Below are 13,420 nucleotides of genomic sequence, written 5' to 3' on the forward strand. Positions count from 1 at the left end.
AGAACTGCACTTCATTGTTCGTGCTCTAAGCCGGTTGTTTCTGGCATTTAACTGCAGTGAGTTCACTTTGGTGGGCGTACTATTGGTGAACTTGGGTGGGGAAGTATGTGTCCGTGATCTGAGACGGTAGCATCTCAATGTATCTAGGCTCGGGTAGGACTTCCTTGTGGGCTTAGTGTTTATAGTGGCAATGCTAGATGTAGGGGTGCATCTGGGGCTTTGGTTACTACTTTGGATGGTATTGTGGTTGTTTTGGTTGTGGGGAGGCTGGTATGGGCTTGTATTGGGAAGGAATTGGGTGAGACAGGGGATCGGGAAGTGTCTTGGGCAGGCTAGTTGACTGAGACCATTTGGATGTGCTAGGTAGTGGGTTCCTGTACATGGTAGATCTCTGGGTATGATGCAGAAAGGGAACATGGTGAAGATTAACCAACCTTGCATAGTTACTTGTTTGCAGTGGGCAGAGACTATGGTCGCGGCAGTAAATTAGATGTAGGCTGGCGCTAGGCGTGATTGGCACCGTTTAGGCACCGTAGGGTAGGCTAAAGTGCTTAGCTATAGACTTCCAAGGTGAACCTTAGTCACATATAGTATACAATTGTGGCTGAGGAGTAGGGGTGGGCCTACACACAAATCTAGGTGCGATTACATAGATGTGCCATGTTAATCCATTAGTGCCCTGACAAAATCTTTGGTAATACATTACAAACATTGCATTTAGTACAGGGATAGTATAGGACTGTTATTAAACATTGGTCGTCAGTGTGCACTCCAATTACTTAGCTGTAGATCTCAGACTACACTATTGTAGTTTGCAAGGCAATTATAGAGGGAGTACTTGCAGGGGTAACTCTTTGTCAAATCGTCTCCAAGTTAGTATAAAGTAGGTGCATATGGGGGCACATATAGTGGCTAAGCAGCGTGCATCAAGATGAACATTGTGCATTTACTTACAGTTCCTCGGCCAAGACTCATTGAGAGCAGCATTAAAATAGTCTATGGGTAGGTCAGGTGTAAAGGGGTAGCTGCGGCTCCCTTGCGGTCACGCAGCGGACAGACGCAGACAGGCCCTTATTGTTGTGGCCCTTGCTGGAGCGGCCGGCTTCCGCCTCCGGTTAGGGGCTAGAAAAAAAATACTGGCGTGAAGCCAATCAGCTGTGCTGGGCAGGGAGAGGGGGGAATCAGATGCTCTCCGCCGACGTTATCACGGCGGCCATCTTCAAATGGCTCCTGAAATGCTCGATCCTGTTGCTGGAGGCCGTGTTGCATGGGGATCAGGTCAGGTGAAAGCAAGCTAACAGCTTTCATAGAAGCAGGAAAAGCTGCATTCTGGTGCTGGTGCTAAAGAGCTCCGCGGCGATGCTCCGTACGCAGAGATGTGCGCAAGTTGCTGGAAATGGTGCCACGGGTGAGGGGGGGGGCTCTGTCCTGCCCTGCATGGCTGCCTAAATGAGTGCTGCAAACGCAGACAGGCCCTTATTGTTGCGGCCCTTGCTGGAGCGGCCGGCTTCCGCCTCTGGTCCGGGGCTAGAAAGTAAATACTGGCGTGAAGCCAATCAGCTGTGCTGGGCAGGGAGAGGGGGATTCAGATGCTCTCTGCCGACGTCATCACGGCCAATCCTGCCAGAGAACTGCGACCACTGCATCTTGAGAGCCCACTGCAGAGATGCCATCCGCAGCCTGGCCCCTGGCACTAGGCAATTGTAGGATGCCATGAGGCTGAGCAACCTCAAGACTAACCGCTGGTGGAGACTGAAATGTGTCCACCATCTGCAGAATGTGATGAGCCCTCACCTGGGGAGGCGAACACAACCCCAGGGAGGTGTCGAGCAATGCTCCAATGTATTGGAGGCGCTGGGTAGGTGTCAAATGGGACTTCTTTAAATTGAGGGAGAAGCCCAGCTTGTGAAGGGAGTGGCAGGTGATGGACAGATGATCGACGGCTTGCTTGGTCAACCAATCGTCCAGGTAGGGGTAAACCTGAATCCCCACTTTCCTGAGATACGCTGCCGCCACCACCATCAGCTTGGTGAAGACACTCGGGCGGAGGTCAATCCGAACAGCAGAACCGGAAACTGAAAATTCAAGTCGCCAATCGCGAACCTCAGGTACTTCCTGTGCTTTGGATGAATCGGCACATGAAAGTAAGCATCCTTGAGGTCGAGAGACACCAAACGATACTGAAGTTAAAGGGCCTGGAAGACTTTAGAAAGAGTTACCATCTTGAACTTGTCCTTCCTGAGGAGCTTGTTCAGCCAATGCAAGTCCATGATGGGTCTCGATCCCCCGTCTTTTTTTGGGATCAAAAAATAAGGGGAATACCATTCCTTGTTCCTCTCCGCTACAGGCACGAGTTCTATGGCGCCTTTCTCCAGCAGGGATAGGATTTCCTGCGCAAGGAGTGGATCCGGACTCTTCAAAGAGAGCTTCCCTGGTGGATTGTCGTGAGGCCTCTGCCGAAATGGGAGACAGTAGCCGTGGGTTATGATCTCCAGAACCCACACATCTGAAGTAATGGCACGCCATTCTCCAAGATGCTGCGCAAGTCTGCCCCCAACCGGCGAACCATGGGACATGGCCTCAGGACTGAGCGGACGCAGCTGCGGCAGTGCCTGAGGGCAAAGAGGCAACTGCCCGAGCGGCTTTGGCACCTCGAGTACCTTGCTTTCCACCTCTGGTACTCCTACGGTGGCCCCTTTGACTGGCAGCTCCTCTCGATCTACCAAAGGAAGAGTAGTACCGAAAGGAACCTCCCCTCCATTGCTGTCCCCAAGGATGAAAAGGCAGAGGTTGACGTACTGCAGCGCCCAAAGACTTCGCTGCAGCTTTGGAGGTCTGCAACCTCTCAAGGCTCTCGTCAGCCTTGCTGACAAACAGATGGACACCATGTTGAGAAGCCGGGATTGCACATCCGGAGCAAACCCCGTCTTCCGCAACCACGCAAATCTGCGTATCACGGTGCTTGCAGCCATGGACCGACTGACACAGTCTGCTGTGTCCAAACCCGACTGAACGGTTTCACACATGGCATCCTTGCCGTCCTGCACGAGGGCTTGAAAACCATCCCGTTCCTCCCCTTCGGGAATATGCTCAGCCGCCAAAGATGCACAATTCCACAGAGTGTGAGTGAATCTTGCCAAGGCACAAACGGAGTTGGCTGCCTTCAAAGCCATACCCCCAGATGAAGATACCTTCTTCGCCCAACCATCAAAGCGCTAATCGTCCCTATCAGGATGGATGGTAGGGTACGCAGCCTGCTTTGCAGGGGCAGCAGCCTCCTGCACCACCAAACTCTCTGAGTAGGGTGCGTCGAGAAGTAGCAGGGGTCACCACTGGCTGGATGGTATTTTTTCGGAAGTGTCTTACTCACTGCCGGGAGACTCTCTGGAGCAGTTCAAGCCGCCGCCACCCTTCTTTGCAAAGCCATATGAAATGCCAACACCGGGTCAGTGGGTGGACCTTGGTCCAGAATATCCGTCAGATCATCCTGCAGAAAATCAACAGGTGGAGCAGACCATCCGAAGTATTCAGTCACCCTCGACATGAGACCCCTATATGAGGATTTGGCATACTTACAAAGCTCAGACCTGCCAAACTCCGCCTCCAGAGAGGTGTCAAGCCCACTGGCGTCATGCAAGGACTGACGGAGTTCTTCCATCTGACTGTGACCAGACAACAGGTCATCAGGGACATCAGGAGGTACAACCATCTCCTCAGGCCCTTCTTCCACCTCTGAAATATAATCCAAAGGTTGGAATAAATTCAATCTGGGTGGAGGAACAGAGAAGAGCTCAAAAACAGGCCTCACTGACTTACTGAGAGTCTTCCTCATAGTCTCCACAGCCCTACGGGCCACCTCCGGCAAATCCTCCACAAACAGCGTGGAGGGTGCCGATGGAATTGGCGTCGACGTCAACCGAGGTGCCGACGACTTTGACAACTGCTTCAAGGCCGGAGCCCCGAGAGTGTCCTTCGACGGCATCGGCACAGATGGTGTCGACGCCTTCTTGTAAGGCTTCACATGTTCTGACGGTGTCGATGGCGTCGCGGACCGGGACCTGGATCTGGCACGGCTATGGTGATCAACCTTGTCCGATCGGGATCTCGACGGCTCCCGATGATCGTGACGACCGCCCGAGTGCGTGCGAGTGGTGGCCCTAGCCCGTTCCTTGCCGGCTTCTCTCAAAGGCGCGGACGGAACAGTACCTTGCGATTCAAAAATCGCCATCATCTGCTGGCAGAATGCCTCCCATTCGGCCGGCGATGAAGACTTGGTGGGGCAAATCAACCACCTTCTGGCAGAGTCCTCCGTCGAAGACAGGGAAGGCGACCGGTGACAGCGTTTCCGAGAATGCCTAGAAGAGGCAGTGGAATGCGGGAACCACTCTGAGACCGAGACCCCCCTGGACTTTCGCTGACGCAGAGAGTCGCCATTCGAGTCGTCAGTCGACAGCCCAGCAGATTTCAAATTATGGGGCTTAGACACCCTACCTACCGTTAACAACTTCTTCCGTTCCCGCAAGGCCTTCGATGTCAGGGGCTGGCAGTCATCGGTGGCGTGGCTTTCGCCAAGGCACCAGAGGCAGACGTCATGCGTGTCTGTGATGGACATCTTGGAACCGCAGTCCCGACATTTTTTAAAGCTCGACTTCGGGGTAGAAGACGAAGACATCGTTCTCGAAGTAGAAGAACTGAGCGTGCTGAGATTCCGAGCAAACACGTTTGCAGAAAAAACGGAACTGAGGCTATGGGCGCCGTGCGTCCTATATATAACATCCAGTGACGTCGACCCTCAACAGAGGCCTTCGAGGGACAACGTACCGGCGTCATAGACGCAGGACGCCTACGTCAAAAAAATGTCCAAAGCAGCACAGCTGTAGTCATTACCTGTCATAGATGTGGAATACGTCAGAAGACACAATCCCCTTGAAATGGGTTTATTCAAAATGAAAGTAAAATGCCTAACTGGCCCCATCACTGAGGCATACTCCCCTGCCTTCTAAAACAAAGGGTGCTCGTCAGAGAGTCCCAAGTCCAAATTCCTGAGTTTCTAACGAGCCCTACCACTATCTAAAAAGAAAAAGAAAAAAAGAGGCCTGTAAACAACTCTGGCATGTGCTTTGGCCAGGCCCAGGTCTCGGAGCACTTATCTTATCTCAGAGTTCTGTTGGGATATCCCTATTCGATATCCAGTCCTTCCATACAGTCTGTCATTTATACAGTTCTTGCTTCCCCTCCTCTTGGATGACAAACAACAATTCCTCCTTCTTTCTGGCACTAATTTACCACTGGCTAAATTCTCAAGGCTCAGCCTTTAACAGTAGTAGGATTACTTTTGCATCTCCGACACACAGTGCAGGATTATTTAGCCTTGTTTCCTGGTCTTACGTTTTCTGCCTTGAAGGTTTCTTGAAAGTAATTGTTTTCTGTCAACGTGTTGCTACTCTAATTAACCTCTCGTGCCAGCCCGTCTTTCTCCCTTTGTTCAATTGACAACTCGAAACTGCTGTACCTTCGTGTGTTTTGCCTCGCTCAGTTTGCTTTCGTGCTCCGGCTTTTATCCATGTGGGGAAGTGTAATGGAAGTCAGGTGTGAGTGATGGTCGATAATTGCCGGACCATAGTATTGGGACAGATCATGTACACAGCTCTGGTGTGAGTGTTTTCTTCTAGAGCGGGCTGTACATGAGAAAGTGTTTGTGCAGGAAAAGGGGGTACAGGATTTTTCTAAATATCCCATAAGGTAGGATGGGATAAAGGTGTTACAGGGAACAGAGGGATACTGCGTCTCACCATCTGGTGTCCCACTCCCAGAGGACCCCTCATCCAAGAGATCCTCCCGCACTGGTCCACCCCCAGGAACTGGATCCAAAAGCAATGGCTGTGTCTTAGCCACCTGGATGACAAGTCCCCGGGGACTAGCAGGTGAGCCACCTTCTCGTTTCTCACAGTGGACGGAGACAAGACTTATGGCAAGTAAGTATTGTATGTGACAGTGATACCAAGTGTGAGAGACTGTAGGGGTTATTGTGAAAGTGTATGGCAGATTGAATGATAGTAGAGCGAGGGGGAAAAAAGGGGGGGGGAGAGGGTAGAGGGAAAGGGGGGAAAAAAAGGGGGAAAGAAGGAAAGCAAGACGGTCCAAGCGCAAAGGACTGAGGCCCGGGGCGAAGGAGAGAGGCCGAGAGAGCAACCTGGACTTAAGGCCCTCACCACTGGAACAGGACAGACAGGGTCAACTATTACTAGCTGTTATTGCATCCCCTGCTGGTGGGATAGGGAAGGCTGAGCTAGGGAGCAGGGAGGCTATGAGAAGTCAACAGCCTAGATAAGGATATCCCCTTAGTCGGACTAGCCTTTAATCTGCCAAATTAGTTCACATAATTTAGAAGACAATAAAAATCATTGAACTAAATTTTAGAGTCTGGAGTTGTTAAAAGGTATTTGTGACAAGAAACTGTACAGATGTCTGGAAGCTGCTGCAGCTGTTTCAAGTGCTGCCAGAGCCAACTCCTGTATATTAAACCAATATGGACCAGGTGAGGCCTGGACGGTGTGTACTTCCCTTGAGGTAGTGAGAACATCTGGTACACTGTACTGCACTTGTTTTAACATCTCCAGGAAGCTGTGGTCAGTACCGTCAAATCGTATTGTTATCCATGTTGCACACCTTGCAGTGCAATCTACCAGGGGGACCCAAACTCTATTGCGGCTCGCTACCAGGTAGAAAGGTCTTGCTGTATTTGAAATCCTCCGTCCACCATCTCAATTGCAAACTGATCCAAACCATGTCACAAAGACTCATGTTTCATCATTCAGGTCAACGGTGCTGCAAAAGAGATCATTGGTCTTCGAAAGATAGAATTCCAGCCTGGTGGCCCAAGATGGGCATGATCGCAATCAGACAACAGAACCGCTGAACTCAGTTGTCAAAAGGAACCATCCAAATTCAGCAACCAACTCTGAGAACAGTCCCCCTCAATGGCCCAGACTTATCATAAATGATGAGCCTGCACCAGTGGTTGAATCCCCTATTACTGTCTGTTACATGGAGAATGCATCGCTGATCGGTTATTTATTATATATCATACCATCAAATATGTAAATATGTACACATTGTGATACATAGAACACCATTTAATCTTTAAAAATATTCATTTTTAAACAGGAGATAAAAGGTAGGAGAAACAGTAGTCCAATGCATTTTGGACTGTGACATGTCCTTCACCAGGGACCAAATCTGCCTCCTTTCTAATCATTCATACCAAATCCAGGTCCCCAATGTTGAGCGGATAGTCAAAGAGGTCCTGGGAAGAAAAATAAACATTCTTTTAAGTGGCTTAGTGGCGCTCACTGAGATACTCGCAAGAAATTGTATTTTTCTTCCCAGGACAACTTTCACCACACTCACTAAATATTGTCTTACTACTGTATTGAGCCCCATTTGGTAGCTATTGTAAACCCCCTCTAAGTATGAAAACCTGGATACTTATCTTGAACTCTTCTTGAACACTGGTTGCAAGGATTAGGTTGTACAGCTTACGTGTTGGTCTGCCTTATACCTTTAGAACACTGATTGCCTAGCATTTACCCCTTCATCAGAGCATGTAGAAGTGTATTGCTTAACAACTGCATTTTGACCTAAGTGCTGGTGGTGTCCCACTTGGATAGGTTACCAACTAGTGGTTCTTTCTGAGTATTACTTTTTTCAGATCAGAAAGAAGTGTTGAAAGGGGTGTTCTCGTCAAACTAGCCCTACTCTGAGTGCAGGCAAACATAGTATTATTTACTTCATGTATCTGTGTTTTAAATAAATATGTATTTTTGTATACGTAACTGCATGACAATCAACTGAATGACAATCATTTTGTAGATTAACTGTACTTTAGATCAGTCATCTGTTCTTAGTCTAAAGCCTTACAGCTCAGCGATGATACAAGTGAGATTTAAACTAACTTTGTAGGTCCACCAAGGCTGGCTTCCCAGAACATTACACCAGTTGGTAATTATGAAAAGCGTTCCCAAAACTGCCTATAAAAAGAGGTCACTTGAGGGCTAAAGGCATTCTCAGGGTCAGTTACGGTGCAGTGATACTCAATGTACTGAAGCTGTGGAAACCTAGTCTTGTTTTGGCATCGCATTATGCTGCGGTATCCTAAAGATCTATGAAACATGTTGGTAACCTACTTTGACCAACACATCTAGAGACTGGGAAGAATGTCTGGAGGGAGGTTTCACTAATCCCCATGTAAGGGCAGCTTCTTTCCTAAGACCGCGGCATGCTTCCAAAAAGACAAACAAGGACAAAGGAAGCGGGGGGAGGGTGGAGTACACTCATGCACATGGAAACACCCAAGGCTTTACAAAGCAAACCAATGATGGCCTTTTCACAAAGAGAATTGAGAAGTACTCAGTTAAAAAATATCTGCAGTGCTCAAACATCGGCAATCAGAGAGCCTATGAAAATTATGACTATCCAAAATCCATGCTGGAGAGCCATTGGCAGCCTCCTGCATTCCTGCATTCTGACAAGAGTCACAACACAGCATCACCAGCCCATACTGCAACAGTAGAATTCTCTAGCTGCTGTAAGAAGAACAGTACAAGTTATATGACTAGAATGGAGCGAATGACACTGAATGCAGCTGCTCTCACCATCTGTTTTGCTCCATCTAGCAAGGAGGATGGGAGTCAATGGAAAGATAGCCCCAATGCCTGCAACAAGATCCGTCACAGACGGCCTAATGTCTCAACACCACCTGCTAATATTCAATAGACCATACACAACTCTTCCTTTTCTGATGGCGGGTACAGGCGTGATACATACTTGGCAAAGCCAATGAAGTCTTCATGGTTCGTGTTGATGTAAGACAGCTCAATATCGATCAGCAAGAGAATCTGAAAGAAGGAAAGGAATGTAATGTATTACATCTCAGATGAATAAAGTAGGCTTCACTTTTTCTAAGTAAAAGGAATCGAAGGACTACACATATGGATTAGGCATTTTCAAGGAAACAAAAATATCACTCAACATAGGTACTATGCTATTCCTAGTCGATAGTCCCCCTTTCCATTATAGTTATGGGATATTCCGCCCTTTGGAGACAGGAGCAGAGAATTCAGTGGCATAGCATTAATTATAGATAAAATAAATATGGGCACATGCGCAGCCCCGCCCAGCAGCATCACCATCACTCATTCTCCCGGGCCAATCCATCAGTATTTGCACGGTCCAGTGAATGGGGGACAGGCGGAAGGGAAGTATGGAGCAACAGAAACTATGGACTAGGAAGTACAGTAGTCACTACGGTGAGTAGTCTTAATGGATTTATTTTGGGAAGACTTCCCATACAGATTTCGATATCATAAGCATCATTACAATAAACTAATCAGAACGCCTTACAAAATAAAGAAATCATGTCATGCATCAGAAGTCCAAATGACTGGTTTCCATACTCTAACCAGATCGTTCAATAAATGCCTGTACAAAACTATATTTAGATATAGTTAATGTAAGACATATGTTGTATGCAATTGTTTTTATGCTATTGTAAAATGGTGCAATCATTTAAATAACTAATTAGTGCAAACGCAACATGCCTGCGATTTGTGGGTATTGTCTACCTGAGGGTTCATGCAAAAAACACTCATAAGATAGGTCTCAACCCTATTTTTCTAACTTTCACATTTTCAATTAATCTGTCTATTACATAGGAATCTTCTCATCTACATACAAAAAATATAATAATCACTGGTATCTGGACTATCGATCGAAAATGGATTCATCAAATTCAAATCCAACGAAATGTATTCACTGAAAGTCACTTCCATCGAAATGCACTTTCATTGAATATATTTAGTTGGATTTCGATTAGGCTTAGGGTGGGGTTAGGGTTGGGTCAGGGGGGTTGCCCTTGGGGGTGGGGGAGAATCCCCCGCTCCCCAATAAAGAAAATGTTACATGAAGCTGCCCAGTGCTGAAATATTTTAAAGATTTCAGGAATGGACAGCTCCATGTAACATTTTAACATTAAAAATAAATGCATCGAAATGATACCTTTTACATTTAAAAGTACATATCCATCGAAACTTGTCCATTCCTATATTCGATGTGCAAGTTTAGATGGAAATTTACTTTTAAATGTAAAAGATAGCATTTCGATGGATTTTTTTTCGTTGTATTTTTTTCGATGGATTAAGTTTTCGATGCGTGGGATTCGATGGAAAGACCATAAACCATAATCACCAGCGCCCAACATTAAGTAAAAACTGCCCAAAGAATAGCCAATATACTCTTAGTCCATAGTCCCCTTTCCTCCATACTGTATAGGCGCCCCTCGCGAGGGCCGGGAGACAGAACCTTTTTCACCAGATAAAATATTCTTCCCCTTTAAATTTAGTGGTGCGCGGGGCGCATGCGCTCACCTGACTCCGCCCACCGGCGCCACTCCTCAGTCCCCATTGACGTGTTGACAATGACAGGTATTGCCTAATGACACCAGTATTATTAGGGGGGGGGAGGATGGTGGGACGTATGGAGGAAAGGGGACTGTGGACTAAGAGTACGTTAGTCACTTCGGTGAGTAATTATTAATTACTCTTACGCCCCATCCCCTTTCCTCCATACTGTATGGGAGATTACTGTTAGGGAGAATTCTAAAAAATGTGCCAATTCCCTTCACCTTAGAGACCTCCAGCAACTTTGCTGGATTTGGAGGACTTTATTTTTTTATTTACTTGGCGAGTGTGAGCATTTTTCCCACTCATGTATTTTGAAATGCGTTTTACTCTTGTGTTTTCTTTGGTTATGGAGTCTAACCAACTCCATAGGCATCATCTTTTCATGTGTTTCACAAAGCACCCTCAGTGCAGTGGCACAGGGAAACCTTTTCAGGCTGTCCTAAGGTTTAAATACTCTCTCTGGGATAAACTACTGTTTCCCAGAGTAATAAAGTGAAATTGACTTTACTAGTCTTTTTAAATTCCTAGAACCAGCAAACCCTAACTTACAATAGAGTGCTGGAGGGGTTACTTAGTATCCCCTGTGTCTAGATACTCATGGAGCAGTCAAATTCTACCCTTTCCTCTTATAATGGCTGGTGGCAGTGGTTTTACAACGTGATTTTTCCCAACCACAAACTATCCGTAGCTCTGGTACCATTAAATCGTGGGAGATATGTTTTTCAAGATGGCGTCTGAACCCCCTTTGTTTAAACAGGTCCCAGTCGTCTTTTTTTGCCACTTTTTTGTTGAACGGTCTTTCTAGAGTTTGACTGTGTGCGCCAAACCAGGTTTGGTCTCTGTTCATTCGCCTTTGGTGGGCTTCAGAATTGAAGACCGCCGCTGACTGTCATGCCTGCCAAGGCGCCAGCGGTTCAACCCGTGTTAAGAGGAATGCAAAGGCATTATGCTTACAGATCGACAGCTAGGCCCTTCTTTACACAGTGGTGGCTGTTTGACTCCCTTCCTGGTAAGCGGCGTATACCGAGAGGGCACTGCTAGACTTGTTCACGTGTGCCTGGATACAGATCATCACGTGGGTTCAGGCTACGTATTTAGAGGAACGCAGCGCGGCGTTCGCTGCTTCTGATTGCGTGTTTGTTCCTGACCGAATGCAGCGTATTCCATGGCTCTATCTGGTCAAATAATATCCAGTTTTTGATATTGTGGGCTTCATTCCTGTCATTTCTACGGTCCTTCACGTAGAAGCTTTCTTCGTAAGTAACCGGCGGATTTACCTCCTTCCGTGGTTCACGCGGATCAGCAGCCTGCTGTCTTTCATCATTTCCGCATTCCAGACGGCCTCCAGAACAACCAGCTGCTTCCTCTTTCCGCAATTCAAGCTGATTAAGAGCCCGCTGATTTTCATCAAGTTCTGCATTACAACCGGCTGTCTTCACTCTATCCGCGTTCCAAGCGATTTCCTGGCTATCAGCTGTCCTTCATTTCTTTCCTGTCTGCGAATGGAATTCAACACACGAACGGACAGCCACGTAACCATTGTTCCTGCAACTCTCCTCCCTAAGCTAATAGGCTGTGCTTACATCCAGGGTTTTTTCACTCTACTAGGAAAACTCCATGGTTTTCTTTTCTCAGAAGGCAATAGCGAATTGAACTTTGTCTTACGGTTCTCAAGGGCATTGGAACTTGTCTCCAGAGCAAAACAGAGTGTGGATTTCAACACCCTGAACCGATTACGGTTTTATTTGTTTTGTTTTCTACAAGTGCACTAAACTTTGTGAACGCTATCCAAGAGTGCACCAACCCAGTCCTAGTTGTGACCCTTGTGCCGTGTGGGAACTAGTGTCCTTACTGCTTCCCTTTCCCTGGTCGTTGGTTTCTTTTGGATTTCCTTTTTCGCTACTCATCTCTGGACCCCTTTGCTGGACTCAAGATGCTCACAGGTTAGTGGATCTTCTAGGTGATGTGATAGTCGTCTTCGCATTAGTATAGACACTAAATTCCTGTTTTGTTTATACAGATGGGCGTGTGCTGTTATCATTTCCAAGCACTTTCTATTGATTCATCGCTCGGACTGTATCTTATCAACAGGGATTCATCAATTGGAAGGTCTTAATAAACTTTGAGCCGAGTCAAGACCATCAACATCTGGGTTTGGCGCTGGTGTAATTAATAGGAAGATCTGTATCCTCAGTGTACTGGTCATAGCAACCTGTATCCTTTTATGCTCCAGGTGAGTTCTGCCTTAACCATTTCCAATTACCATTAGTCTAACAGAGGCGCCCGAGTGTCTGGGGTGGGCAGGAAGTAAGGGAGGTGCCTGAAACTCCCTGTGCCTAGTCCCCTAGGAGACCCAAATGCACTCTGTGGTGATTGGCTGGCTGTCCGGCAAGGACAGCCACCCTGCTGGGTGAGTGAGAGCCAGGCTGGAATGAATGGGAGAGAACTGAATAAAAGGCAAGTCTCTTGGTTTGGAAGGCAGAGTCGACCACTGGACAAAGGAACCGAGGAAGAGCTTGAAGAGGACGGCTGCTGCAACTCCTGGACTGTTGGTTTGCCCGGTGAAGCCCTGCTGCAGATCCAAATCGCCAAGTTCTAATCGACCGAAGCCCCTGCAAGGACGACTTCTACCTTGAGTTGCTGGGACCAATCAACTCAACAGTAAGCCACCTGGACACTATCTCAGAGCTGGTTGAATTTCCTCAGAGTGCTGCAGGAAACCATAGAACCAGGGAGAGGGACACCAATTTGTGTGCTTTTGCTTACAGCCACCGAAATCGAAGATTGCCAGTTGCAAGCCTTTGACTGTCCCAGTGCAGGAGTCCCCCGACATCTTTGTCCCCATGACTGAGGCCCAGGAACAGCAAGATTGGCAGGAACAGAAGCCATCAGCTGCCTCTTTCTTCATTTGTAAGGTACTGTAAAACCAGACAGAGTACTTGCCTCTCGCGGTACAGTGC

At 47.5% G+C, this 13,420-nt stretch overlaps 1 protein-coding gene across 3 annotated transcripts in view; it reads right to left on the reverse strand.

The window, feature by feature from the left end:
* The window catches only part of DNM2 (dynamin 2), a 1,516,513-nt gene that overhangs the window by 592,593 nt on the left and 910,500 nt on the right, over positions 1–13,420 (reverse strand). For all 3 annotated transcript variants that reach the window (XM_069604271.1, XM_069604270.1, XM_069604269.1), the window contains exon 12: positions 8,827–8,897. In XM_069604271.1, coding sequence (XP_069460372.1) covers positions 8,827–8,897 — 71 coding nt within the window. The remainder of the gene's footprint in view (positions 1–8,826; positions 8,898–13,420) is intronic.

The sequence above is a fragment of the Ambystoma mexicanum genome, chromosome 3q (assembly GCF_040938575.1).
Source record: "Ambystoma mexicanum isolate Mex_15411 chromosome 3q, UKY_AmexF1_1, whole genome shotgun sequence".
Classification (NCBI taxonomy): Eukaryota; Metazoa; Chordata; class Amphibia; order Caudata; family Ambystomatidae; genus Ambystoma; species Ambystoma mexicanum.